Below are 25,192 nucleotides of genomic sequence, written 5' to 3'. Positions count from 1 at the left end.
TTTTGGTGATGGTGGACAAACCGTTGTTATTATGAGAGGCGCACATCTGGGGTTGATGTTTTGGCGTTTGTTATACTCAACTGAGGGACGATGTGGAGCACGACACAGCTCTGTCGATAAGGTCATAGGATTGGGCCTAGTTTTTGGGTTGGTTTCGGTGCAGATGTGGAACCACTTTATTAAACTTTTTGAAAGAAATCGCAAACTGTAGTATGTAGATGAGGTTTGCATGAAAGTGAAGTCGAATGACCAATGGGTGCATTGATTATGACTGATGGCATTTGGAGATTTTTTCAGGACTACACATATTAAAAAAATATAAAGAACTGTCACTGACATAATCAGGTGCTGTGTGTCTATATATGGTGTCCAGTAAGCGTTTCACTGTTACCCTACACTTGTTGATTACGAAGCATGCGAATAATATAATTTAATTTGATCTGTATGTGTGAAATGGTTTGACCTAGCTTTAGGGTAGCGGACTGCACCTGTTCATTATTCCACTGCCATCTCTTCGAATATACTGTTGTTTTTACCCATACAGTGTTCAGTGTCCAGTGTCAACAGAAACCGGAATAATTACTCCACTGCTTCTGTATTTCTGCCTCTCTGGGGACAATACTGAATTATAATTCAGTTACTTGAAAACTCTAGGCCTATGTTCAGGCCTCTTGAGGTTTGCAATGTGACATTCTTAGGTTTTCATGCTATGTATAGGCAACATTTTATCTACCTTTTTCTTTGTTGTAAGTATCAAAAATGTGGTCAGTGGCTTATGAGATTTCTCCATTCTTACCCATTTAACTTCCCATTTTATATCTGACTGCAAAACAACAACAAAAATGCTTACGTCATGAGTATTATCGCAAGATATCTCTTTGCCGTCAGCTTCTTTTAACCACAAAAGCTTTCTGATTTCTGGAACATTTAGGCCTAGGCCTGTATTTTGACCATCTTACAACTCAAATAGAACACATTGCATTTGTGTGTAGCTTATGTATACACGTCTTTATCCTGTATAGTATTCGTTTCAGGTCTGACTCTCTGACTTATCTCTCTCCCACCCACCATCACAGAAGCCAAAGCACAGCTGGCCAGTAAGAATGGCAAGAAGCCTGAGGTAGCAGGAGGAAGCTCCTTCTTCACCTGGTTCATGGTTCTTGCCCTCCTGGGCGTCTGGACCTCTGTGGCCGTCGTCTACTTCGACCTGGTCGACTACCAAGGCGTCATCGGTAAGTGACACCTTAAAGGTGATTTTCCTGTGTGTTTTTTATATATATATATATATACAGTGGGGAGAACAAGTATTTGATACACTGCCGATTTTGAAGGTTTTCCTACTTACAAAGCATGTAGAGGTCTGTAATTTTTATCATAGGTACACTTCAACTGTGAGAGACGGAATCTAAAACAAAAATCCAGAAAATCACATTGTATGATTTTTAAGTAATTAAATTGCATTTTATTGCGTGACATAAGTATTTGATCACCTACCAACCAGTAAGAATTCCGGCTCTCACAGACCTGTTAGTTTTTCTTTTAGAAGCCCTCCTGTTCTCCACTCATTACCTGTATTAACTGCACCTGTTTGAACTTGTTACCTGTATAAAAGACACCTGTACACACACTCAATCAAACAGACTCCAATCTCTCCACAATGGCCAAGACCAGAGAGCTGTGTAAGGACATCAGGGATAAAATTGTAGACCTGCACAAGGCTGGGATGGGCTACAGGACAATAGGCAAGCAGCTTGGTGAGAAGGCAACAACTGTTGGCGCATTTATTAGAAAATGGAAGATGTTCAAGATGACGGTCAATCACCCTCGGTCTGGGGCTCCATGCAAGATCTCACCTCGTGGGGCATCAATGATCATAAGGAAGGTGAGGGATCAGCCCAGAACTACACGGCAGGACCTGGTCAATGACCTGAAGAGAGCTGGGACCACAGTCTCAAAGAAAACCATTAGTAACACACTACGCTGTCATGGATTGAAATCCTGCAGCGCACGCAAGGTCCCCCTGCTCAAGCCAGCGCATGTCCAGGCCCGTCTGAAGTTTGCCAATGACCATCTGGATGATCCAGAGGAGGAATGGGAGAAGGTCATGTGGTCTGATGAGACAAAAATAGAGCTTTTTGCTCTAAACTCCACTCGCCGTGTTTGGAGGAAGAAGAAGGTTGAGTACAACCCCAAGAACACCCTCCCAACCGTGAAGCATGGAGGTGGAAACATAATTCTTTGGGGATGCTTTTCTGCAAAGGGGACAGGACGACTGCACCGTATTGAGGGGAGGATGGATGGGGCCATGTATCGCGAGATCTTGGCCAAAAACCTCCTTCCCTCAGTAAGAGCATTGAAGATGGGTCGTGGCTGGATCTTCCAGCATGACAACGACCCGAAACACACAGCCAGGGCAACTAAGGAGTGGCTCCGTAAGAAGCATCTCAAGGTCCTGGAGTGGCCTAGCCAGTCTCCAGACCTGAACCCAATAGAAAATCTTTGGAGGGAGCTGAACGTCCGTATTGCCCACCGACAGCCCCGAAACCTGAAGGATCTGGAGAAGGTATGTATGGAGGAGTGGGCCAAAATCCCTGCTGCAGTGTGTGCAAACCTGGTCAATAACTACAGGAAACGTATGATCTTTGTAATTGCAAACAAAGGTTTCTGTACCAAATATTAAGTTTTGCTTTTCTGATGTATCAAATACTTATGTCATGCAATAAAATGCAAATTAATTACTTAAAAATCATACAATGTGATTTTCTGGATTTTTGTTTTAGATTCCGTCTCTCACAGTTGAAGTGTACCTATGATAAAAATTACAGACCTCTACATGCTTTGTAAGTAGGAAAACCTTCAAAATCGGCAGTGTATCAAATACTTGTTCTCCCCACTGTATATACACATATATATATACACACACACATACTGAAGTTGTAATAATATTGTGAAAATGATAATGCAATATAAGTGTAAGAGCTGTTTGAAAAGACAGCCTGACATTTTTGGGGATATCACCAGGCAGTATAAGTTAATAGACCAATAAATAGTTTGCCCTCCTCTCTGCCAATAACGGCTAGTTTTCAGGTTACATATCCCTCCAAATAGGCTCCCCCAATAAGGCCCCTCACTCAGGCCACTCCCAGACAGTGCTAGCAAAAGTCTTGCTTGAGAAATTGCTTTTTGCTACGCAGCTGTTTTTGTTTCTTTTTGGCCATTTCAATTGAAAGAAATCACAGTCAGGTACTTAATTGTAACCCAGAACCCATTTGATATTGAGATAAAAACGGCTTCATTGAACCTTTTAACAGGAAACACAAATGCTACAGTACTGTAGCAGGGCTACATTTCCTGCTAGCTACAGCAGTCTGTCACAGTCAGTTGGTAGAACCTTCAGCCTTTGCTACAATCATGAATGCCATTGAGGAATAACCCAAAGTGATACTGAGTGCTTTGATGCATTTTAACATTGAGCTTTCAACTTCTCAACCTTGTCGTAGTTTTATCTTTGGTGCATGTGTGTGTGCACTTGCTCAGTGTGTGGATCTGAATATGTCTGTTTACTAAATCATGTTTGGATCGCAAATTGATACTTAATCATTTATTAATCTTGTAAATATTTGTATTTCTCCAATGTGAATGTTTTTGTCTGGTCTTAATCTTGCATGCAGCCAATGCAAAGGACTTGCACATTAAGCTGTCTGAGACACTGCAAGGTATGATATTTGCGCCCATGATCATGCCCCCAAATAATCATGTGTCAACCATGAGACTCACCAACCCTCCAGTCCCAATTGAAATAATCAATTTATTTCCCATACATATCGTCTAATCACTTGCTTTTGACTAAATTCTTATTGCAAGAAAATATAACATTTTTAAGTTGCATTAGTCATAAAAGAGATTTAACCTTTTTTCAATAGTCACACTGTATTTTTTAATGATTTAATACCAATCAAATAAATTTGATATATAATGCAATGTAAATGAACAAATGTAATGCAAAGCTGGCAAAATAATATTTTGAATCATTGCTTCCTTGCTTTTTTATGCTGAGCTAGTCATATTTATTCAAATAAGACAGTGTGGCTATGTTGTGGTAGGGGTTGGAACCGGTTCAGGGAACAGAACAGTTAATAACGTTATTTTACGTTCAGGGCATTTTTTGGGGTCCCACAAACGCAACAACTCGCATGTCCCAAAGCCCTCACTCTGTCACTCAAACTTATTCCAGTGTCTGCCTGCCAGCTGAAAATCTTTGCGTGCTCGTGTGTGTGTGTGTGTGTGTGTGTGTGTGTGTGTGTGTGTGTGTGTGTGTGTGTGTGTGTGTGTGTGTGTGTGTGTGTGTGTGTGTGTGTGTGTGTGTGTGTGTGTGTGTGTGTGTAACTTGCCTCTCCCCCTCCGAAGCGTAGGCTACTGTAACCTAGTTACTGCTAGTTATGGATAATATAGTATCACGTTTCACATTGGATATATTAACTACTAAAAGTTAAGACATGTTTTTAATTATGCACTAACAAGCTCGTTAACTAGCTAGCTCTGGTCCAACTCTCAGAAGTTGAAAGACATTCAAAGTTCGTCTGTAGAAGCCGTTCCTCTGTAGGTGTAATGCTGTGGGTCTAATTCCGATAATGCATGTCATAGGATGCCCAGCGCTTCAAGCCAAGCCTCCTCCTCCACCCACTCTCACTCTCTCCCCGCAAAATTTCAGTCGCATCTAGCGCCCTACACTTGATTGTCTATTGCGCATTGTAAACAACTATTGCTACGCAGCCGATAGCACCCAGGCCAAAATGACTAGGCCTATACCTTGCACGCTCCATAGCAAGCACCTGTATTCACATTGATTGGTGACGTAATTGAATGTCAGGCTAATGTACATTTTTGTTCGATTTGGTTCAGGACTTTTTTATTTTTCCAGTAGGAACAGTGGAAAGGAACAAAGAAAAGATTGGTTTGTTTCAGAACGAAAAATGTGAAGCTCATCATTAAAACATTGAAATATTGAAATGCTAACATGTTACTATAATGCTAATCTCTCATGGGCAGATTCTGCGCGTAGGCTCATGGTATTCTCAGATCATGAAATTGAGATCTGAACTGACTTGGATCCGTGAAATTCCCAGCCGACACTGACAGGATCCTGTTCTCTTTTTTTTTTAAGTCAGTATCCGATTCGGATCCGAGGTGGACCAGATCCTACCCCAAATATGTCAGATGAATCGGATCCAAATTGGGCCGGGTCTGTATCGGACCCAAATGGATCCAAAATATAAAAAATGCCGCATTATTGCTGCACAAGCCTTGTCTGGCAGGCAGTGAGCGTTAAAGTTTCACATGCATTTTCTGTTGTCGGCCTATTTAAAATAATTGATTTGTGGCCTACACTACAGCTTAGTATTTTGATAAATGACATCCCTAATTTAGAATGTTGACACAAGAAGGGAAGGGGTGTATGTGTGGAGAAGGCTCACTAATAGGCACGTCTCTCTCCAGAATGCCCTCTGTCTCCCGCTAATTTGTGCGCATTTATTGTTTCATTACGTCAATTGTTTGCTCTTTGTTAATATTTATTGTTTGTAATTTTTTTGCTTGAGCACGTATAGAAGTGCCTGGCTTGTATACCAATTACCCCACTGAAGGCATTCTTTCAAAAAGTATACTCTGCCATAAGACTTTATATGGGCAAATATAAATGAAAGTTTTACATCTCCCTGAGTCTGAGGGTGGTTTTAATTGTATCAACTCGCCACCCAAGGCTTTTATTTTAGACATATTGTTAATGCACTAAAGAGGAACAATGGGTAATTATTGAAGATGCGCATGCTCACCCCCAGAATCTTTTCACGTGTCTATTTTCAAAGAACATTAACGACTTCATAGTAGTATGGAAGAAGAAAATGAAACAGATTCTACAAGAACAAATATCACTCCCAAAAACACAACCGTATGGAACAATCCTTGGAAACTATAAATTAATTGGTAATAGGAAATAAGTATATTTCCATAACACAATTAAAAAGCAATTTTGGACTGACCAATGTAGATATTTTCAAATACATGCAACTTAAAAGTAAAATATCACAATTTTGATTTGTAAAATTTTGGACATCAGAGCAATCTTGAGGGAACCCTATTTGAGTCAGAAAATGATATTCATATGGTGGGTAAGATGAACAAAACCTTGCAGAGAGCCTATCCAACTGACAACCTCTTCGAAAAAAATATTAACTATTGGAACCATGACTTAAACATAACTGATATTGGCACAAGATGCAGAAAATGTTGGGGGGGTGGCAGCAGTTTCCTTTTGCGAGGGTGGAGACTTCTAACACACATAGACCCAGAAGTTTATCACACAGCTGACCAAATTACACAAGAATTTTCTTCTGGGTAACCAAGATTTTATGTTTTATTATTTTATTATGTAACCAGATTTACCAGAAACGCTAATATGATCATTAAAAAAATGACTCATGATAATATTGCTTATCGTAGAAATAAATAGCAATACTTCTGGAAATGCAGAAATGAACAGTAATGATTATCCTAATCCTCATCCAAGAACGATAGCAATTAACATACTGTTTTGTTATTAGAATTTAAATGCTAGTATCCCCCATCCTATGCTATTTTCATTGCGTAGGGTATAGTAACCCACCCCCATTTCACCATACATACCCAACCCCCACTTACCCGGGGCTAAAGACTAACTCCAGTTACTTTACTAGGTCAACTTTCGTCCTATGATGCTGATGGAGATGGTGACTTCGATGTGGAGGATGCTAAAGTACTGCTAGGCAAGTTCATCGATTTGAACTGGATTGCTATTTATTGAAGTGTGTTTGTGTGATTGCATAACTGATTTGGGTTTTCTTTTGCATGACTGACTGGTTTAACCGATCTCTGCCACAAGATACTATTTTAGTAAATTCTACCAAACTGGACAATGAATCAACAAAGTCTGCATGTGCATGTTGTGAAAAGGTGTTTCGAGTACGATTCCATAGTGACTGTTGCGTTTCACACCACTGACATAACATCCAGGGCCTATTGCTGCATGCCTTAAGAATTACTCAGTCATAACAAGGACTTCTGTGTTCTCTCATCTCTAAGTCACTTGTTATATGATCTTAAAGTTGCTCATTTCTTTCTAATCAAAAGGGAAGAACCTACTTCAGGAGTGTTTGGTCCAATGAGTTGGTTCCATGTTCTGGTACTCGGTCTACTCTGCTGCTGTCTGCCATAAAGACTACTGCTCTGCTTTGTCACCCAGACCACTGCCTGTCTGGCACAGCTGTGGTCCCTGCTGCTAGTGATAGATTCTATAGAGTCCCTCTGCATGCCCACCCCCCTCTAGGCTATTGCTATTCTCTCCTCTCTTTAGTCTCCAACTCTGCTTCATGTGATCTTAGACCTGCATAGTTTCCCTCGCTGCCTGGCCTCGCTTTAAACTTTCCACCCTTTCCTTTCCTCCCTTTTCCACCTTTTACTCTTCTTTCTTTTTCTCCCTCCCTCCCTATCTCCCTTTCCTTGTTTTCCCCTCTGTTTGCGTAGGCCTGACCAAAGATGGCAGTCAGGAAAAGTTGGACTCCCTCAAGGAGGTCCTGGATATGTTAGTGGAGGAGGGCTCCGATTGGTTTCAAGGCTTCTTCACATTCCTCTATGGCCTCATAAACCGGTTTGAGGATGAGGATGGAGCGGCGGAGGAGGAAAGGGGCACTTCTCAGACTGACGGGGTTCAGGGAAAGGGTTGTGTGATCTTAGGCCTCCACAACCAGTAGGCCTTGCTTACCATAACCAGTAGCCATATCCCCCGTGGCATGAAGTCCCAAGTGGACTTGTTGCTCCTTTAGACTTGTTTCCCATTGCTTGAGGCGCGTTTGTTGAAAACCCCTCTGTAATAATCACCATTCCCTGGCAGAATAATTTGAAGGGTTAAGTCATGTAGCAGTTGACCCCTCAAGTCTTTTTTGAATATTTTCGATGGTGGTATGAAGACTATGCCTTCAGGATTTTTGCAGCACTTTTAAATGCCAGGCTGAATAATGCTTTTCTATGATGTGCATTTCCACTTAACAGACTGCAAACTACCGATTTTATGCAATGAACAGCTGCACTTGGGTAACAGATCGGTTCTATTTTTTCCAACCACAGTACTGCATGCCCTAGGGCCCTAACGTTAGCACATTTTTATCCACTTAGCAGGAATTATATTTATGCTTTTTTACTTTAGTTTGACCTTTCGTCTAAGTTTTTACTGTATTGAAAGTTTTGTTGAAGATTATAATTTTTCTTTATCGGTGAAGCATTCCCTCATTATCGTAGTTATTTATCTGTTGTCCATATTAGGATTACTATTCATGTTCTGTGTTTGTTGGTTTTTGAACGTATTCAGGTCTGCTATTTGTCCCCATCCCTGTCTTCGTCATCCATTCGTTAAACACAATTAAAAATGTGTTTTTCCGATTATTTATTCGCTAAGGTTTATGTGTTTTTGTGAATGTTCTTTTTTCCTTGCATGGTAAAGCATAGATTTTGGGGGGGTTGAAACTGCACATAAGATATTTAGAGACCGGCTTGCTGGAGGACTTATTGCACAGGTGTTAATCATTTCTTGTTAGCTGTCCACTTTTGTTAAAGCCAACCCTTTGAGAAACTAGCTTTCGACTGTTCCTTAAACCAATTTTCTAGACGTCCTGAGACAGGGTTATGAAATATGATGTTGCATACTTAGCCCGAGGTGGTTTTGGAAAAACGTGCTCCCTGATGTGGAGGATTCCATGCTTTTTGAGCCCGACTATGAGTTCAAGGAATTTTACCGAATTCCACACTCCATGGACCTTTCACCTGCTTTGAGACGCAGATCATAACCTGAACCCCAGATCTCTGAAATGGGTCAATGCTGACTCCCACTCGCCCTAAAGAGACTTACCCAGCTAGTTTAGTTTTCAAACTCTAAACATTGTGGTCTATAGATGGAACTCAAGAATTGAAAGTTCCAGTAATTTGTAATTGTATGTATGGTCAAAAATGTGTTGTCTGTGACAACATTGAAAGCAAACGAAGACAGGTTTCTTGTAAGTACTAGCAAACACATGTCTGGCACAAAAGGTATAAGGAATGGCACTGTCAAAGATGCAATAAACCTGCTGAGCAAGCTTTTGGGTGGAATCCATTCAGATTTCGTATTGGCTTTCACTCATTTAGAGGCTTGACTTAGTACTCAAGTACAATGACCAAGCATTGACCGTATAGCTAGGAACAGGTTGAACTGGTGAGATTCATGCTCTCGTGTGAAAATAAGTCATAGTGGCTGTAGTAGATTATGTCGCCGCAGCTCAAGCGGGTCATGTAATACTTAACTGCCCATTTAAAAATAGAACTAGACAAGTGACCCAATTGGTGAAGTGTGGTCATGTTGCGTGGACTTTTGGGTTATTAGCATTACCCTGTCAAACAAGCCCTGAAGGACTTGATGTTGCTTTTTAGTTGTCGGGCAGGCGAAAAAAGGTAAGTGGAGTATGCACACAACCAGTGACTCCTGGAGGGCCATTGTACAAATGGTGCTTTGACGCCCCTTTTGATGGTGGACAACTGGTGAACAAAAGAAGAGCAGTCGCAGGTGAACAAAAGAAGAGCAGTCGCAGATAAAGTCAATCATAAATCAATTTGGTTTAATACAAGTTGCAACAGGGAGACAACACCAGCCCAAGAAGCTTGTAGGAAGTTAAAGACTAAAGGCAGTGACTTTGTCAGCTGCTACAGAATCACTGTTTCACAGAATACAATAATAATCAGTGTCGTCGGTCCTTGTACCTCCAATCACTATCAACAGATATGAGTTTAATCCATAACATGTGACCAACCAGTGTGTTAAAAACAGAACACTGGATATCGTGTGTATTACAGAAAGGGGAAAATATATACATTTGCGAAACATTTTGTTAATCACTCTAAACTGAATATGAACTTTACTAATCTTAAATATTTCCATTGCAACTACCCATCTATAGTTTTAGATGATTGGTCTTTGGCACCATTGACAAATATGATCCCAAATGTATTGATAACGTGTAAAATTAGTTATACAGTCATGTCACACTCACATGGTCATCATTTCCAAGTCATACTCTTACAAGTAATGTAATAAAACCATCAGAATAGGAGGTATGGGTAAGCACAATGCAATTGTGAATGTGTGGCAGGGGTCCACAGTGTGACCCTTTTACTTGTATTTGCACCTAAATATTTTGCTGTAAGACCTGGAATTGTATCTAGGAGCACCAGTGCGCCTAGAAAAATGAAGGATTCTAGCTTTATTACCTCAAAATATTTTTGATTGTCCTCCCAAATTTCCTGGTGTGCCCCTACATTTTTCAACTTAGGCGCACATGCTCCTTGTAAAAATGGTCAGCGTTGAGCCCTGAATGGTAGCATCTGTCCGCCTTTGGGGTTTGGCATGGGCATGTTTTGAGTTGTCAAATTTTGTTCTGGTAATTTTTGGATATTAGTTTTGCCTGGTGTTCATTAGTAATGGTCACAGTAAGTAATGGTCATTGTTAGATTCTAATGCCATGTTCCTTTTGAAAAATATCAGATGAACCTCGACCCGATCGGAAAAGAGCGAGACACAGAGGTACTTCACCTGCTCCCCTTTTTTTATTCTCTCTGCTGAGAGCAAAACTTCAAGAAGCTCTGAGTAGCCGACTATGCCATATGTCAATTTTCAGATGCGTGAATGCATGGCATTCCATTCATGGAAAGCAGGTCTGCTAGTTAAAGAAACCTGTATATTCTGCTAAAGTTTTGAAGTCTTAACATTGCTAAGTTAGTGTTGAATTTATGTTGGTGGTCATATTTTTTTAATCTTCTTAGCCAACTTAATCGAACCAGAATCTCCAAAAACAAAGGTCAAGAAAAAAGAGGCGGCTACTGAGACCAAAGGTACTTTGTTGTGGATGAGTGTCCAGATTGCTTTGTAGTCTAGTCCATGCTCTCAAAATGTGTTTTTTGCCCCCCCCAAAAAACGAAATGGGGGGCTGTAATTTAGAATCTGTTTGAGGTCTGGCTGGTTTTTAGTTTTGTTCATTCATACTGAATTTGCCCCTGATTTTGTGATTTCACCCGCAGCCACTATTTGGCAATGCCAGACAAGGGGTGGCCCAAGTAGATTATTACTACTGCTCTATGTCAAAGGCTTTACTATCAGATTGTGAGAGAAAATCTTAGCCCCATCCCTGAGTAAGCTTGCTATGGGTGTCAATGAAAGCTGAGAGAGGTACAAGACTTCCCTCCATCTGTTATTGGTTGAGCTTGGTTTTGTTCCGTTGTAACGGTTGCTCTCCCCTACTATAGGTAAGCTCTGCGATTCGCCTGTTCCTATTGGTGGTTGAGCACCAAGCAGATACACCAGTCTTATTGAGACTATATCCATATTTTAACTTTTTGTTTTCCTAAACCTCAGATGAAAATCCCGGACATGTTTCCAAGAGAAAAGCCAAAAAAGGTATTGCATGAGGAACAGTGTGGGTTCCAGTGTGCAGTAGAGTTTGAGCTATGAAGGTCTTGCTTACCATAGTTCTAATAACCATATTGGGATCGTTTGAATTTAAGTGTACTAGTAGAAAAAATATGATTGCTTCTTGACATACAATCATGAATTGGTTTCTAGCCGCATGCTGTATTTGACTACCCCTTTTGTAGTTATAAGGTATTTGGTATGAAATAATTGAAATCCATCATGTCTGCGTGGTGTGCTGAGTGTAATATTGGACAACATCATTCATGTCTGCGTGGTGTGCTGAGTGTAATATTGGACAACATCATATAACTGTTGGACCAACTGAATCGCATCTGTGTAGTAAAACGTGTTTGACCACATATGTTGTCTGGAAAGCGAAACCTTTCCAAAGTGCAGAAAAATGCCAGTTGTTGTTATCCTAACATTCCCAGTCAGCAAATCCAATTACCCAGGGTGCTTTGCAACCTACTAAACGCTTGAAGTGTGGTCAGCAATATGCTTGCGTTGTGACCCTAGCAGCCTGGCAGTGAAAACTGTCAAAGCCGCTAAATGGTATTCTCGTGTCCCAGAAAACCCTCTTACCAAAGACGTGGGCTGGAAGCTGAGGGAGGCCCTGAACCAGCAGCTGGCCATCATCCATGAGCGAATGGAGGCCAAAAAGATTGCCAAGATGGCTCTGGCCGAGGTGAGGAACATCCTGGCCAGGGAGAAGGAGAAGGTCCTAGGGGTGACGAGGGACGAGGTGGCAAAGAAGGCTAAGGTGGCAACGGCAGCTAGGATGGAGAACAAGCCAGAGAAGGGGGAGTTTAAGAAGGCCTTGGGCAAGATTAGGAGAGGCAAAGAGCAGAAAGAGAAGGAGGGTGAAAATAAGAAAGAGGAGAAGGAGGGAGAAAATAAGAAAGAGGAGCACCGCAAGAAAGCTAAGAAGAATGCGACAAAGCCAGACAAGAAGTCAGGGAAAGAGGTGAAGGGTAAGAGGGTAGAGGTCCCCAAAGACGCCAAAAATAGAGAGTCCCCCAAAGCTGCTGCTAAAAAGCTCAAGATGTCTGATAAGGGGGTCCGGAAATGATGCTAAACTCTTCACACCTGCACTGATGTCGGTGATCTTTCACTCCCTCTGGTGACAGAGATGTTAAAAGATTCAGGAGAAACACCACCTGTGAGAGGTCTCCAGTGACAGACCCCTGCGAATGGGAGTAGGAAACCCCCTACTGTGCAGGACAGCCATTTTCGCAATGTATAGTGCATAGTGTTTTAGCCACTTCCTGCTTGTGGAAAAAATCATAATGCTGTCCTCTAGAAGTATGAACTGGACAGGGAAAGGTGCCAAGAGGACGGCAAGGTGCTGTAAGCTTAGTTTCAGATGTGGTTTAGTTTTGTGTTCATTTACATCAGAAAATATAGCTTTATTTAAAGTCGCTAGACAAGATATTTGTAGACTTAGACAAGGACATAATGATTTATTTTGCATTTGGTGGAGATGGAACTCAGAAGTGGATTTGAAAGGATCAGCTATGTACTTGTTCTTTGTTAATAAAGTCGCTGGATTCTTGAAGGTTTCCTGTTATCAAGTGCACTTGTCTCCCACTTTTTAATAAGATGTTTTGGTGTTACACAAATGGCCAATTGTATGCATACACAAGGGTTGGGTTAGACATTGTGCCTAAATGGGCATTCCCTCCCAGTCGTTTCTATTGGAATACTCTTTCCTTTTTTCTTTGCTCCCCTGTCCTGCTATATCTCTTAGCACTGCAGACCTCACCTTTCCACAGCATATCAGAACACAATACCAATTCAGTGTTTATGTGCAAATGTAAACCCAAATCAGTCTTTAAATGTTATATTTTTGTTTTTAATTATGTTAATGTCTAAAAGTTTATGCATATGACCTCCTAGACCTAAATCCCAATGTACATTACTATATTGTTACTAGCCATATAAACTCAGCAAAAAAAGAAACGTCCTCTCACTGTCAACTGTGTTTATTTTCAGCAAACTTAACATGTGTAAATATTTGTATGAACATAACAAGATTTAACAACTGAGACATAAACTTAACAAGTTCCACAGACGTGACTAACAGAAATGGAATAATGTGTCTCTGAACAAAGGGGGGGTCAAAATCAAAAATAACAGTCAGTATCTGGTGTGGCCACCAGCTGCATTAAGTACTGCAGTGCATCTCTTCCTCATGGACTGCACCAGATCTGCCTGTTCTTGCTGTGAGATGTTACCCCACTCTTCCACCAAGGCACCTGCAAGTTCCCTGAAATTTCTGGGGGGAAAGGCCCTAGCCCTCACCCTCCGATCCAACAGGTCCCAGACGTGATCCGGGCTCTTCGCTGGCCATGGCAGAACACTGACATTCCTGTCTTGCAGGAAATCACGCACAGAACAAGCAGTATGGCTGGTGGTATTGTCATGCTGGAGGGTCATGTCAGGATGAGAAAGGGTACCACATGAAGGAGGAGGATATCTTCCCTGTAACGCACAGCGTTGAGATTGTCTGCAATGGCAACAAGCTTAGTCCGATGATGCTGTGACACACCGCCCCAGACCATGACAGACCCTGCACCTCCAAATCAATCCCGCTCCAGAGTACAGACCTTGGTGTAACACTCAATCCTTCGACGACAAACTCGAATTCGACCATCATCCCTGGTGAGACAAAACCGTGACTCGTCAGTGAAGAGCACTTTTTGCCAGTCCTGTCTGGTCCAGCGACGGTAGGTTTGTGCCCATAGGCAATGTTATTGCCGGTGATGTCTGGTGGGGACCTGCCTTACAACAGGCCTACAAGCCCTCAGTCCAGCCTCTCTCAGCCTATTGCAGACATTCTGAGCACTGATGGAGGGATTGTGCGTTCCTGGTGTAACTCAGGCAGTTGTTGTTGCCATCCTGTACCTGTCCTGCAGGTGTGATGTTCGGATGTACCGATCCTGTGTAGGTGTTGTTACACGTGGTCTGCCACTGCGAGGACGATCAGCTGTCCGTCCTGTCTCCCTGTAGCGCTATCTTAGGCGTCTCACAGTAGGGACATTGAAATGTATTGCCCTGGCCACATCTGCAGTCCTCATGCCTCCTTGCAGCGTGCCTAAGGCAAGTTCACGCCGATGAGCAGGGACCCTGGGCATCTTTATTTTGGTGTTTTTCAGAGTCTGTAGAAAAGCCTCTTTTCATAACTGTGACCTTAATTGCCTACTGTCTGTAAGCTGTTAGTGTCTTAACGACCGTTCCACAGGTGCATGTTCATTATTTGTTTATGGTTCATTGAACAAGCAGGGGAAACCGTGTTTAAACCCTTTACAATGAAAATCTGTGAAGTTATTTGGATTTTTACGAATTATCTTTGAAAGACAGCATCCTGGAAAAGGGACGTTTCTTTTTTTGCTGAGTTTACATGAATATTACTCTGCCAAATACCGTATACATTATACAGAGTTGTAGCCTCCGTAAAGGCACTTCTCCTGAACAAGAGTTGTTGCCATGTCGTCCTCATCCCCCTGCGTCACTTGTAAAACCCTCAGGGCTGAAAGAGAAGGCTACCGTCATCATTACCAGAGATGCAGCACCAGAGAAGGCTCCTGCAGCACCTGTGGAAGAAGGTAGAACTCCTGCTGGTCTACACGTGTACACACACACACACACACACACACACACACACACACACACACACACACACACACACACACACACACACACACACACACACACACACACACACACACACACACACACACACACACACCTGTATTAACTGCAGTAGATGGTAAAGCTCATGAGAGGAAATGTGTGTAATGAAACACGCACACTATACCCACAGACACAGGAGAAGGCTCCACCGGTGGTGCTACTGGATACAACTCTACACTGTTCTCTTCTGTACATAAACAATGTGACCAGTTGTTTTTTTAAATACTCAAACATAGCCTACTACTTAATTTCCTCATTACAATTCCATTCAACATCCCTTTGTCAGATGTTTATGCAGTATCCTAATTGCTTAAACATGCAAGTTATTCATCACTATTCTCATTGAATTTGAACTGTGGGCTTGACTAGACAAAAAATAGCATCCGTCTACAACGTCACGAGCTGTTAAGGCCTTCCCGCACTGTACGTCGGATTCCGTCTTTTACGATTATTAGATGCCGCACTGTGTGACGTTACCGAATTTAAAAAATCTTGACGTCAACCTGGCCAGAATGTACGATTTGCTTCAGTTCATTTGTCACATTCTGCGATTGGCTTGCGAGGCTGTCAGTCGACGTAGGCTACGTCAACTGCAGCGGTGTGTTTGATCTGAGCGTGTGCCAGCAGCACAAGCCTCTATGCTTATGCGCGAGTGAAATGAGTTTGGGAAAAACTGAAAGTATGCATCTTAGAAATAGTTTTCACATCCAAACTTTGTCGGAACTCGGAATCAAATAGACTTCCCAAAAATAGTAGTAGAACGTTTATTTTGATTGCCGAGTTTATTCGTTTATCAAAATCCCATCAGGTAGCCTGATTTCAGATGTCATGTAAACAAGTTTATTAAGGGAAAACGTTCTTCTTGCAAAGCATGTCAATGTTTAAATCTAACTATTATATTAATATGGATATTAATAATATCCACAATCATATTATTGTGTGCATACTCTGTGTACCTATTGTCAGTCACCAGGATCATCTCGTAACACCAGCCACACTACACGATAAAGGCACTGACACTGACAGAACTTTGTCGGCGCCTACGACCGCACGTGGTGGTACTTAATCGGCAGACCTAGACCCTGTCACCCCGAACGAGCCAGGACGTCCGACAATTGTTTACGACCTAAGAATTCTCCCACAACGTGAACATTTTCCGGGACAGCAGATTTGTGGCGTAAGACGGCTGAAATCATAGTATGTGTGGGCCATAAAGGGTGTTTATGAAACCTTTACCCTCAGTAGAACTGTGTCCTCCACCAGACACCCACATGGTGCTGCTACGACTATCTAAATCAAGAGCTAACCATTAAACTCGTACATGTAAACTGTATTGATTTCATGTCTGCCACCTGTAGGCTCTATACGTTTTTTTCCAGGGGAGCATGAGCCATTCTCTACCCTTTTAACCATTGGCTCTGATAAGCTGGTCTTGCCGCAAGTTGTTGTGTAAAACCTGTATGTTGTGTAAAACCTGACATGTACACGACATGCTTACACCTACTGTCAACAAGACACCAATACCTGTTGTCACATTATACAAACTAATGTTACATACATATACCTACCATGGTTTAAGTCAGCAGTTTCTATTCTGAACCCGTAGGGGTTAGTACTTTAGAAATCTATATTGAAGGAGCATACTTTTTCCCCCCATTATTGACACACCATGGAAAGTCACCTCATAAAGTTAGTGCACTTTCTTGAATGTGCCTTAAGACATTTGGAACGTTCTGTGCAAGAAGAAAATGATGAAGTATGCCAGATGAGGCCGTAGTTTAAGTAAAAGGATCAATTGCGATCAGGATGGTCTTAACTGTTCCCCTCTACACCCCTTATCTCTTTCCCCTCGTCCCCTTGCTTTAGCCGCATCAGAACCCATTGTTGAAGAAGTGATCGAGGCCACAGAAGCAGAGGAAGTTTCTGCTCCCCTACCAGGTGTGTAAGCTTGAAGAAGACATCGAAATTGTCAATTTTTTTAAGGAAAAAGCCAGCCAATATCATAGATATGTATCACCCAGTGTCATTTTCAAACTAAATATCACTTTCGGGAAATGCTGTAGTTAGTTTTGGCAGGAAATCGACGTTATCAGCTAAGTTGCATAATGCTGTCTCTTCCTTACAGAGCCTGAGCCTGAGGTTGTGGAAGAACTTGAGGTGGTTGAGGAGGAAGAAGAGCCGGAGGTGGATGAGCCTGAAATCATTGAGGAAGAGCCTGAGGTTCTGGAGGAGGAAGAAGAGCCGGAGGTGGATGAGGAGGAAGAAGAGCCGGAGGTGGATGAGCCTGAAATCATTGAGGAAGAGCCTGAGGTTCTGGAGAAGGAAGAAGAGCCGGAGGTGGATGAGGAGGAAGAAGAGCCGGAGGTGGATGAGCCTGAAATCATTGAGGAAGATCCTGAGGTTCTGGAGGAGGAAGAAAAGGCTGCCCCTGTGGAAGAGGTCACCCCAGTCGAGGAGGAGAAGGTCGCCCCAGCCGAGGAGGAGGAGGCCGCCCCAGCCGAGGAGGAGGAGGCCGCCCCAGCCGAGGAGGAGGAGGCCGCCCCAGTCGAGGAGGAGGAGGAGGCCGCCCCAGCCGAGGAGGAGGAGGAGGCCGCCCCAGCCGAGGAGGAGGAGGCCGCCCCAGTCGAGGAGGAGGAGGAGGCCGCCCCAGCTGAAGAGGAGGAGGAGGCCGCCCCAGTCGAGGAGGAGGAGGAGGCCACCCCAGTCGAGGAGGAGGAGGAGGCCGCCCCAGTCGAGGAGGAGGAGGAGGCCGCCCCAGTCGAGGAGGAGGAGGAGGCCGCCCCAGTCAAGGAGAAGGAGGAGGCCGCCCCAGTCGTCAAGGAGGAGGCCGCCCCCGTTGAAAAGGTAGAGGAGGCCGCCCAAGTCGAGGAGGAAGTCGCCGCCATTGAGGAGGAAGCCGCACCAGTTGAGGAGGAGGTTGCTGAAGAGGCTGCCCCGGTTGAAGAAGCGGATTCTCCCACAGAAGAAGCTGTTGAGGAGGAGGCCGCACCTGAGGAAGAGGTCGCTGAGGAGGAAGTTGCTGCATCAGTTGAGGAGGAAGTCGCTGTTGAGGAAGAGGCTTCACCCGCAGAAGAAGAGGCTGCCCCCGCAGAAGAAGAGGCTTCCCCCGCAGAAGAAGAGGCTGCACCAGTTGAGGAGGAGGCCGTGGAGGAGGAGGCGGAAGAGGCAGAGGAGGAGCCAGCAACAGAGGAGGGTAAGGAAAAATATTCCAGAACAGAACAAATGGTTTTTAGTCCAGGGGTAGGCTTAATCTGGGTCCAGAAAGTATTGAAAGAAAATCCTCTCAAGGCCTCGGTTTTTGCTGATGAGGTGTTTGTCTTCACACAGTTTAAAACGAGCACAGTTGAACACCAGGTGCTGCATTGCAGAAGTGTATGCACACATTATCTTATCTGATAAGAGTAGCTACATGTATGTAGAGAGGTCGGGCAGTGGCCCCTTTTCCATCTAATCTTGGGGTAGTGGATAGGGCACTCACTTTTCTGTCTCTCCTATCTGCTTTTTGTGTTGCTCATGTCACCTCATTTTGTATTATTTCTTATTATTATTTCTTGTTGCATTGTGGAGAAGGAACCTGCAAGTAAGCATATCATTGGATGATGTATACCATACATATCCCGTACATACGACTAATAAAACTTGAAACTTAAGTCTGTCTGCTCATTTTGTGGATGAGTTCGTCAATTCTCAATGTGAGGCTGTCATTCATTCTCTTTTGAAAAATAGTGTTCTAATACAACTTGTTCCTTTGCTCCACAGAAGAGCTGGTAGAAGACGCAGCAGCAGAAGATTCAGAACAAACAGAAGAAGCAGAATCAGAAGCTGAGTCAGAAGAAACTCAACAGAAGGAAGGTCTTCAGGAAGAGTTTGCAGGTACGTGTTGAGTGTGATTTTATGTACCTATACCTCCACTCAGTTGAGGGCAAGAATATTCAGATGTCATTCTTCAGTGCCTCCTCTCTCTCTCCGTTTGAACTAACTGCAAATGTTGGTTTTCTGTTGCAGAGGAAGAAGCTGAAGTAGATGAGCTAGAGGAGTTGATAGGTTGGTGATAAGATTATTTTAACTCCGGTCCAATGTTATTACTATGAACAGCTCTTCTGCATACGCTTTCATGGTGGTCATTGACCCTGTTCTCTGAAAGCATGTGTGTTGAAGCATTTGTTTTCATTTTTATTCTAACTTTGGCTTGTTTCGTTTCAACAGAAGAGCTTTCCCAGGCAGAAGAACAGATGGAAGATGAGCCAACAGGTAAACTTTAATTTAAAAACTTGTCAAAACGCAATTGCATCTTCTCGTTCATTTTTACTCTATTGTATGATTGTACAGCAAGACGTTTAGAATCAGACATTCAACAAGTTTAGAATCATCATTTCATAGAATCTACATTTCACAGCTGAATGCATGCCTACTGTGATTAGTCCATAATCATTGTTTAATAGATAGTTTGCACTTTGGCTATTAACCAGCAGTATGGTTTCATGCCATCTAAGAATCCCAGCTTTCTCAGTGAAGCTGACCTTTGGGCATGTATCCACAGCAGACAAAAACAGGCAGTCTTTCTTTGTATGTCGTACAATAACATATTCCTGACGTTGAAGCCCATGCCAGTGAGGACACACGTGATTAGTAGGTAGCGTGTGCTCTAATATGTTAGGCCACATGTAGTCTGTGGATTAATCCTATCAAGGTAGGTAGACTTAACTCTCCCTTGTGGTGAGTAATGAAGGCCAGTGAAGCTATTTGTAGTGTAGGCTATACCTCCCCCTTGAGGCTGGTTTATGAAACACAGCTTATAAAATGGCTCTCGCAGGAGTCTACTAACTAGTCAACTAGTCATTCCATGCATTACATTTACATTACATTTAAGTAATTTAGCAGACGCTCTTATCCAGAGCGACTTACCATATCTTGATATTGTTTGAGGATTTTTGTTAGATGACTTGTGATGTGACTACAACTGAAATAGAGGGCCTCCATCCTGTTTTTGTCTGTTAGATTGTGCCGTGAATTCTTTATTATGATGTATCAATCGTGTGACAACATATTGACAACATAACAAGTGTTATGTTGTCAAAATGTTTTCTCTACCAGATGTAATTGTATTATGAATTAAATTGAATGGTAACTGATTTTTTATTCCATCACTGTCACTTAGTGAGGTCAGTATCTTCTTTCCATAGAAACGTAGAGCCTGCAGTCTCAGCGCGGTAAGACTGATTGAGGACCAGCCAACATCGCATCCCACTGAGCGCGTGCAGCCGCGCTTTCCCTCCAGAGAATGAAAAGCGCCATAACGGCATTCATCACTGTCTCCTATTTCTCACTCGCACACTCAGAATCTTGTTTTTCTTTCTTTAGTGTAAAATCTCACTTCCAGAACTTGTTAGATTTTTTAAATTTACCCTATATACAGTGGGGAGAACAAGTATTTGGTACACTGCCGATTTTGCAGGTTTTCCTACTTATAAAGCATGTAGAGGTCTGTAATTGTTATCATAGGTACACTTCAACTGTGAGAGACGGAATGCAATAAAATGCAAATGAATTACTTAAAAATCATACAATGTGATTTTCTGGATTTTTGTTTTAGATTCCGTCTCTCACAGTTGAAGTGTACCTATGATAACAATTACAGACCTCTACATGCTTTGTAAGTAGGAAAACCTGCAAAATCGGCAGTGTATCAAATACTTGTTCTCCCCACTGTATATATATATTTTTTTCTTTTCTTATAATGACAAGTATCAATGAATTTCTCTTACAGATGTAGGTAGATAATGTGAGGGTAGCTTTTCGCTAATGGAATGTAGGTTGTTTCCCATTTCCTGTGAATAGCAAGCAGAGGTACATGTTGCTAGTCAAAGAACTTCACGTCTGAGCCGAGTTCAGTTTTTTGGTTAAATGTGAAGATGCAAAGCTGCAGTTTTGTATTACCAGTATGTATTGAGTCTACACGTCAAGATGTTGCATATCTAGGGCAAAGTTATGCTGACAGGTGAACAGACGAGTCTGGTGATGTAGGGTTGAGTGTGTGAGCTTCCATACGTGTATGACTGAGAATGTGTATAGATGTACACTACATGACCAAAAGTATGTGAACACCTGCTCGTCGAACATATCATTCCAAAATCATGGGCATTAATATAGAGTTGGTCTCCCCTTTGCTGCTATAACAGCCTCCACTTCACTCTTCTGGGAAGGCTTTTCTACTAGATGTTGGAACATTGCTGCGGGGACTTTCTTCCATTCAGCCACAATAACTTTTGTGAGGTTGAGCACTGATGTTGGGCGATTAGGCCTGGCTCGCAGTCGGTGTTCCAATTCATCCCATAGGTGTTCGATGGGGTTGAGGTCAGGGCTCTGTACAGGCTAGTCAAGTTGTTCCACACTGATCGTGACAAACCATTTCTATATGGACCTTGCTTTGTGCACGGGGGCATTGTCATGCTGAAACAGGAAAGGGCCTTCCCCAAACTGCTGTCACAAAGTTAAAGCACAGAATCTGCTGGAATTTCATTGTATGCTGTAGCATTAAGATTTCCCTTCACTTGAACTAAGGAGCCTAGCCCGAACCAATAAAAACAGCCCCAGACCATTATTCCTCCACCAAACTTCACAGTTGGCACTATGCATTGGGGCAGGTAGAGTTCTCCTGGCATCCACCAAACCCAGATTCATCCTTTGGACTACCAGATGGTGAAGCGTGATTCATCACTCCAGAGAACGCGTTTCCACTGCTCCAGAGTCCAATGGCAGCGCGCTTTACACCACTCCAGCCAATGCTTGGCATTGCGTATGGTGATCTTAGGCTTGTGTGCGGCTGCTCGGCCATGGAAACCCATTTCATGAAGCTCCTGACGAACAGTTCTTGTGCTGACGGCACTTACAGTTGACTGGAGCAGCTCTAGCAGGGCAGAAATTTGACAAACTGACTTGTTGGAAAAGTGGCATCCTATGACGGACGGTGCCACATTTAAAGTCACTGAGCTGTTCAGTAAAGCCATTCTACTTCCAATGTTTGTTTATGGATGGCTGTGTGCTCGATTGTATTAACCTGCCAGCAAAGGCTGTGGCTGAAATGTGTTCACATACTTTTGTATATATAGTGTATGTTTGCGTGTGTGCATTTTATAGACTGTATGTCTATAAAACAGTCTTATGAGCCGCAGTTCTCATTAAGATGCGTTTGAGACTCATTTCAGTTTTGTTTGTTCCAACTCCTAGTACCTCGCTCTCACTGTTACTTCTTTAATACTGAAAGTGTTTTTGACTTACTCATACCTCTAGCCAGAATAGTGAATATCTAATGGAACACAATGAGTTATCCCCAAGTCAGGCTTGTGTCCATTTTTTAAACTATTTTATTTCTTTTGTTTTGTGGTCTTCTTTTTTTTTTACTGTGTTTGGGTTGGATGTAAACTCTCCAAATGGGAGAAATGTTGGCATATGCCATTTGTTCTGGGAAAAACAGATTTTTACCTGGAGACGAAGGAAGGGCATGTCTCAGAGTATGGTAGTAACCCTTAGGTGCAGCTCAGTGTGGGTGTAGCTGTTATGGGTTAATGGTCTGACCCAACCCAGTCTCCTGGTAAAACAGGCTGCTGTGTAGTGTCCCAGGTCCTCCAATAGATCTGCTCCGCACACGCACACACATGGTCCAACAGGAAATTCATCATTCAGTACACTTAAACTAAAAAGAATAAAAAAATAAAAGTGCGTCAGTAATGTTCATAAACTTTTGTTCCCTTTCTCAGTTCCACTTTCACTTGTATAATAACTGGCTCAAGCCCAGGGTAAGTGCTTCATTTGGAACAAAGGTTTTTGAATGTCTGTGATTGTTGCTGATTTAGCAGACACTCGGACCACTTATTGTCCCTCTGCATGTGTTTCAGTGCACCCCCCCCAACCAACTGTTCAAAGACAAACGCTGTTGTACATCTAGAAGGGAACGTGACAGTGTAACCTGCTCACTCTGTCCTAGCGACATCTAACTCGACTTTTGCTAGTATTTAATATTGATGTTGTCGTTAATGTTGTCATGGTTTGTTTTTACTACAAGGATGATGCTAGCTCATGCTTTGGTGAAGAAAAAGAAAAATGATTTAATTTTGTCAAGGAAACTCAGTCTGTGCTTAGTTTGTTTTCCTCCAACGCTGTAATGTTCCTGTGAATTCAGATGAGTGCGTTTTTGTTAGAAATTTTTCAATTGTAGAAGTTTTCTGTACATTGTGGTAATAAGGGGCCTGCCGGATGATATAATGGTGATAAGGTGATGGACTGTAGGGAATGCTGCAATGCAAATCTTCTCTGAGGAAACCAAATAACGGTTTGTTTCGACGTACACGAAAACATGTGGTTGCAATCTAGTTCTTAGGACTTATTTTGTATTTTTTCTATAACACTAGTGGGTCTTTTTCTATTCCCTAACACTTTTGAAGTCAATGTGAATTTTTAACGTGGTGTTAATTTTACATTATACAAAACTTTACAAGATAGATCTGTTCTAGATTTTTAAATAAAAATACACTTTTTAGGATCAGACCTTTTTAATTATGAAAATGTTAAAGAAAGTGCTTCACTTTTTTCAAAGCCATATGTGACAGTTGAGGCTCTGCTGCTCAGAATGGACTGTACTCCAAGTGAAAGACATTCCACAACAAGCAGTAACCCGAAAACATCACTACAATCTCAGTGTTTTTATTGCAGTTCACATATGAACAGGAGTTTACACACAAACATGTTATACATAGAGGTAAACATAGTATCCAGCTGTATAGGCTAACAGGTTTTTAAATTATTGTGAAAATGCATTCTGTATGCAGGGTTGGACGGCTGTCACAGTTTCTATAAATCAGGGGTGTCGAACTCATTCCATGAGGGACCTAGTGTCTGCGGGTTTTAGTTTTTTTCCTTTCAATGAAGACCTAGACACCCAGGGAAGTTCTTTACTAATGAGTGACCTTAATTCATCAATCGAGTACAAGGGAGGAGCGAAAACCTGCAGACACTCGGCCCCCGTGGAATGAGTTTGACACGTGCTCTAAATGTTCTGTTCGAGGGCTGCAATAAAGGTTTGGAACAACACCATGCTGTCATTTATTATTGTGTAACTGGTTATTGGAATACCTTGACATGGGCATAGTTAGTCCGCCATACCATGCATGATGACACTTCACTAAGGTACCCTTTAAAAGGCCCGGTGTTGTCAATGTGATTTGCTTGTGTTTTATATATACCACACATTAGGAACACCTTCCTAATATTGAGTTTTATGACCCCCTTTTGCCCTCAGAAGAGCCTGAATTTGTCAGGGCATGCTCTACAAGGTGTCAAAAGCGTCCCACAGGGTTGCGGGCCCATGTTTACTCCAATGCTTCCCACAGTTCTCAAACTGGCTAGATGTCCTTTGGGTGGTGACCATTCTTGATACACACGGGAAACTGTTGAGTGTGGAAAAACCCAGCAGTGTTGCAGTTCTTGACACAAACCAGTGCACCTGGCACCTACTACCATACCCCGTTCAAAGGCATTTTCAATATTTTGTCTTGCCCCTTCACCCGCTGAATGGCATACATACACAATCCATGTCTCAAGGCTTAAAAATCTTTTTTCTTTAGCCTGTCTCCCCTTCATCTCACTGATTGAAGTGGAGTAAGTGACATCATTAAGGGATCATAGCTTTCACCTGGTCAGTCTGTCATGGAAAGAGTAGGTGTTTAATGTTTTATATACTCAGTGTATTTCCACACTATGAGGTTGGAATAATACTGTGAAAATGATAATGCCCTTTTAATGTAAGAGCTGTTTGAACAGACTGCCTGAAATTCAGCCTGTTTTGGTGGGATGGAGTTTTGGCCTGCCTGCTGACATCACTAAGAAAGAGTTCCAAACCTCTGCCAATAACAGCTAGTTTTTAGTTCTCTCTCCACTCAGACCACTCCCAGACACAGCTACCAAAATTCTTGCTTGAGA

The 25,192-nt window shown here is 42.5% G+C and overlaps 2 protein-coding genes across 12 annotated transcripts in view; both read left to right on the top strand.

Annotated features, from left to right (window-relative positions):
- Positions 1 to 20,577, top strand: part of asph (aspartate beta-hydroxylase) — a 35,589-nt gene extending 15,012 nt beyond the window's left edge. For 3 of the 11 annotated variants that reach the window (XM_071362221.1, XM_071362229.1, XM_071362219.1), the window contains 10 exons: positions 1,077 to 1,232; positions 3,672 to 3,716; positions 6,732 to 6,800; positions 15,052 to 15,129; positions 17,084 to 17,155; positions 17,343 to 18,410; positions 18,977 to 19,090; positions 19,223 to 19,261; positions 19,424 to 19,468; positions 20,376 to 20,577. In XM_071362221.1, coding sequence (XP_071218322.1) covers positions 1,077 to 1,232; positions 3,672 to 3,716; positions 6,732 to 6,800; positions 15,052 to 15,129; positions 17,084 to 17,155; positions 17,343 to 18,410; positions 18,977 to 19,090; positions 19,223 to 19,261; positions 19,424 to 19,468; positions 20,376 to 20,431 — 1,742 coding nt within the window. In that variant the 3' untranslated portion in view covers positions 20,432 to 20,577. The remainder of the gene's footprint in view (positions 1 to 1,076; positions 1,233 to 3,671; positions 3,717 to 6,731; positions 6,801 to 15,051; positions 15,130 to 17,083; positions 17,156 to 17,342; positions 18,411 to 18,976; positions 19,091 to 19,222; positions 19,262 to 19,423; positions 19,469 to 20,375) is intronic. The other 8 variants (XM_071362224.1, XM_071362230.1, XM_071362222.1 and 5 more) reach the window with 6 other exon arrangements.
- LOC139550937 (uncharacterized) lies at positions 10,849 to 13,100 on the top strand. Its single transcript, XM_071362231.1, has 3 exons — positions 10,849 to 10,947; positions 11,468 to 11,509; positions 12,094 to 13,100. Exon 3 carries the CDS (start codon positions 12,171 to 12,173, stop codon positions 12,591 to 12,593), a length of 423 nt encoding a protein of 140 aa, XP_071218332.1. The 5' UTR covers positions 10,849 to 10,947; positions 11,468 to 11,509; positions 12,094 to 12,170; the 3' UTR covers positions 12,594 to 13,100.
- Positions 20,578 to 25,192: the final 4,615 nt, after the last annotated feature.

The sequence above is a fragment of the Salvelinus alpinus genome, chromosome 23 (genome assembly GCF_045679555.1).
Source record: "Salvelinus alpinus chromosome 23, SLU_Salpinus.1, whole genome shotgun sequence".
NCBI classification, from domain to species: Eukaryota; Metazoa; Chordata; class Actinopteri; order Salmoniformes; family Salmonidae; genus Salvelinus; species Salvelinus alpinus.
The sequence above is the reverse complement of the archived record's forward strand: the minus strand, read 5'-3'. Positions and strand labels throughout refer to the sequence as shown.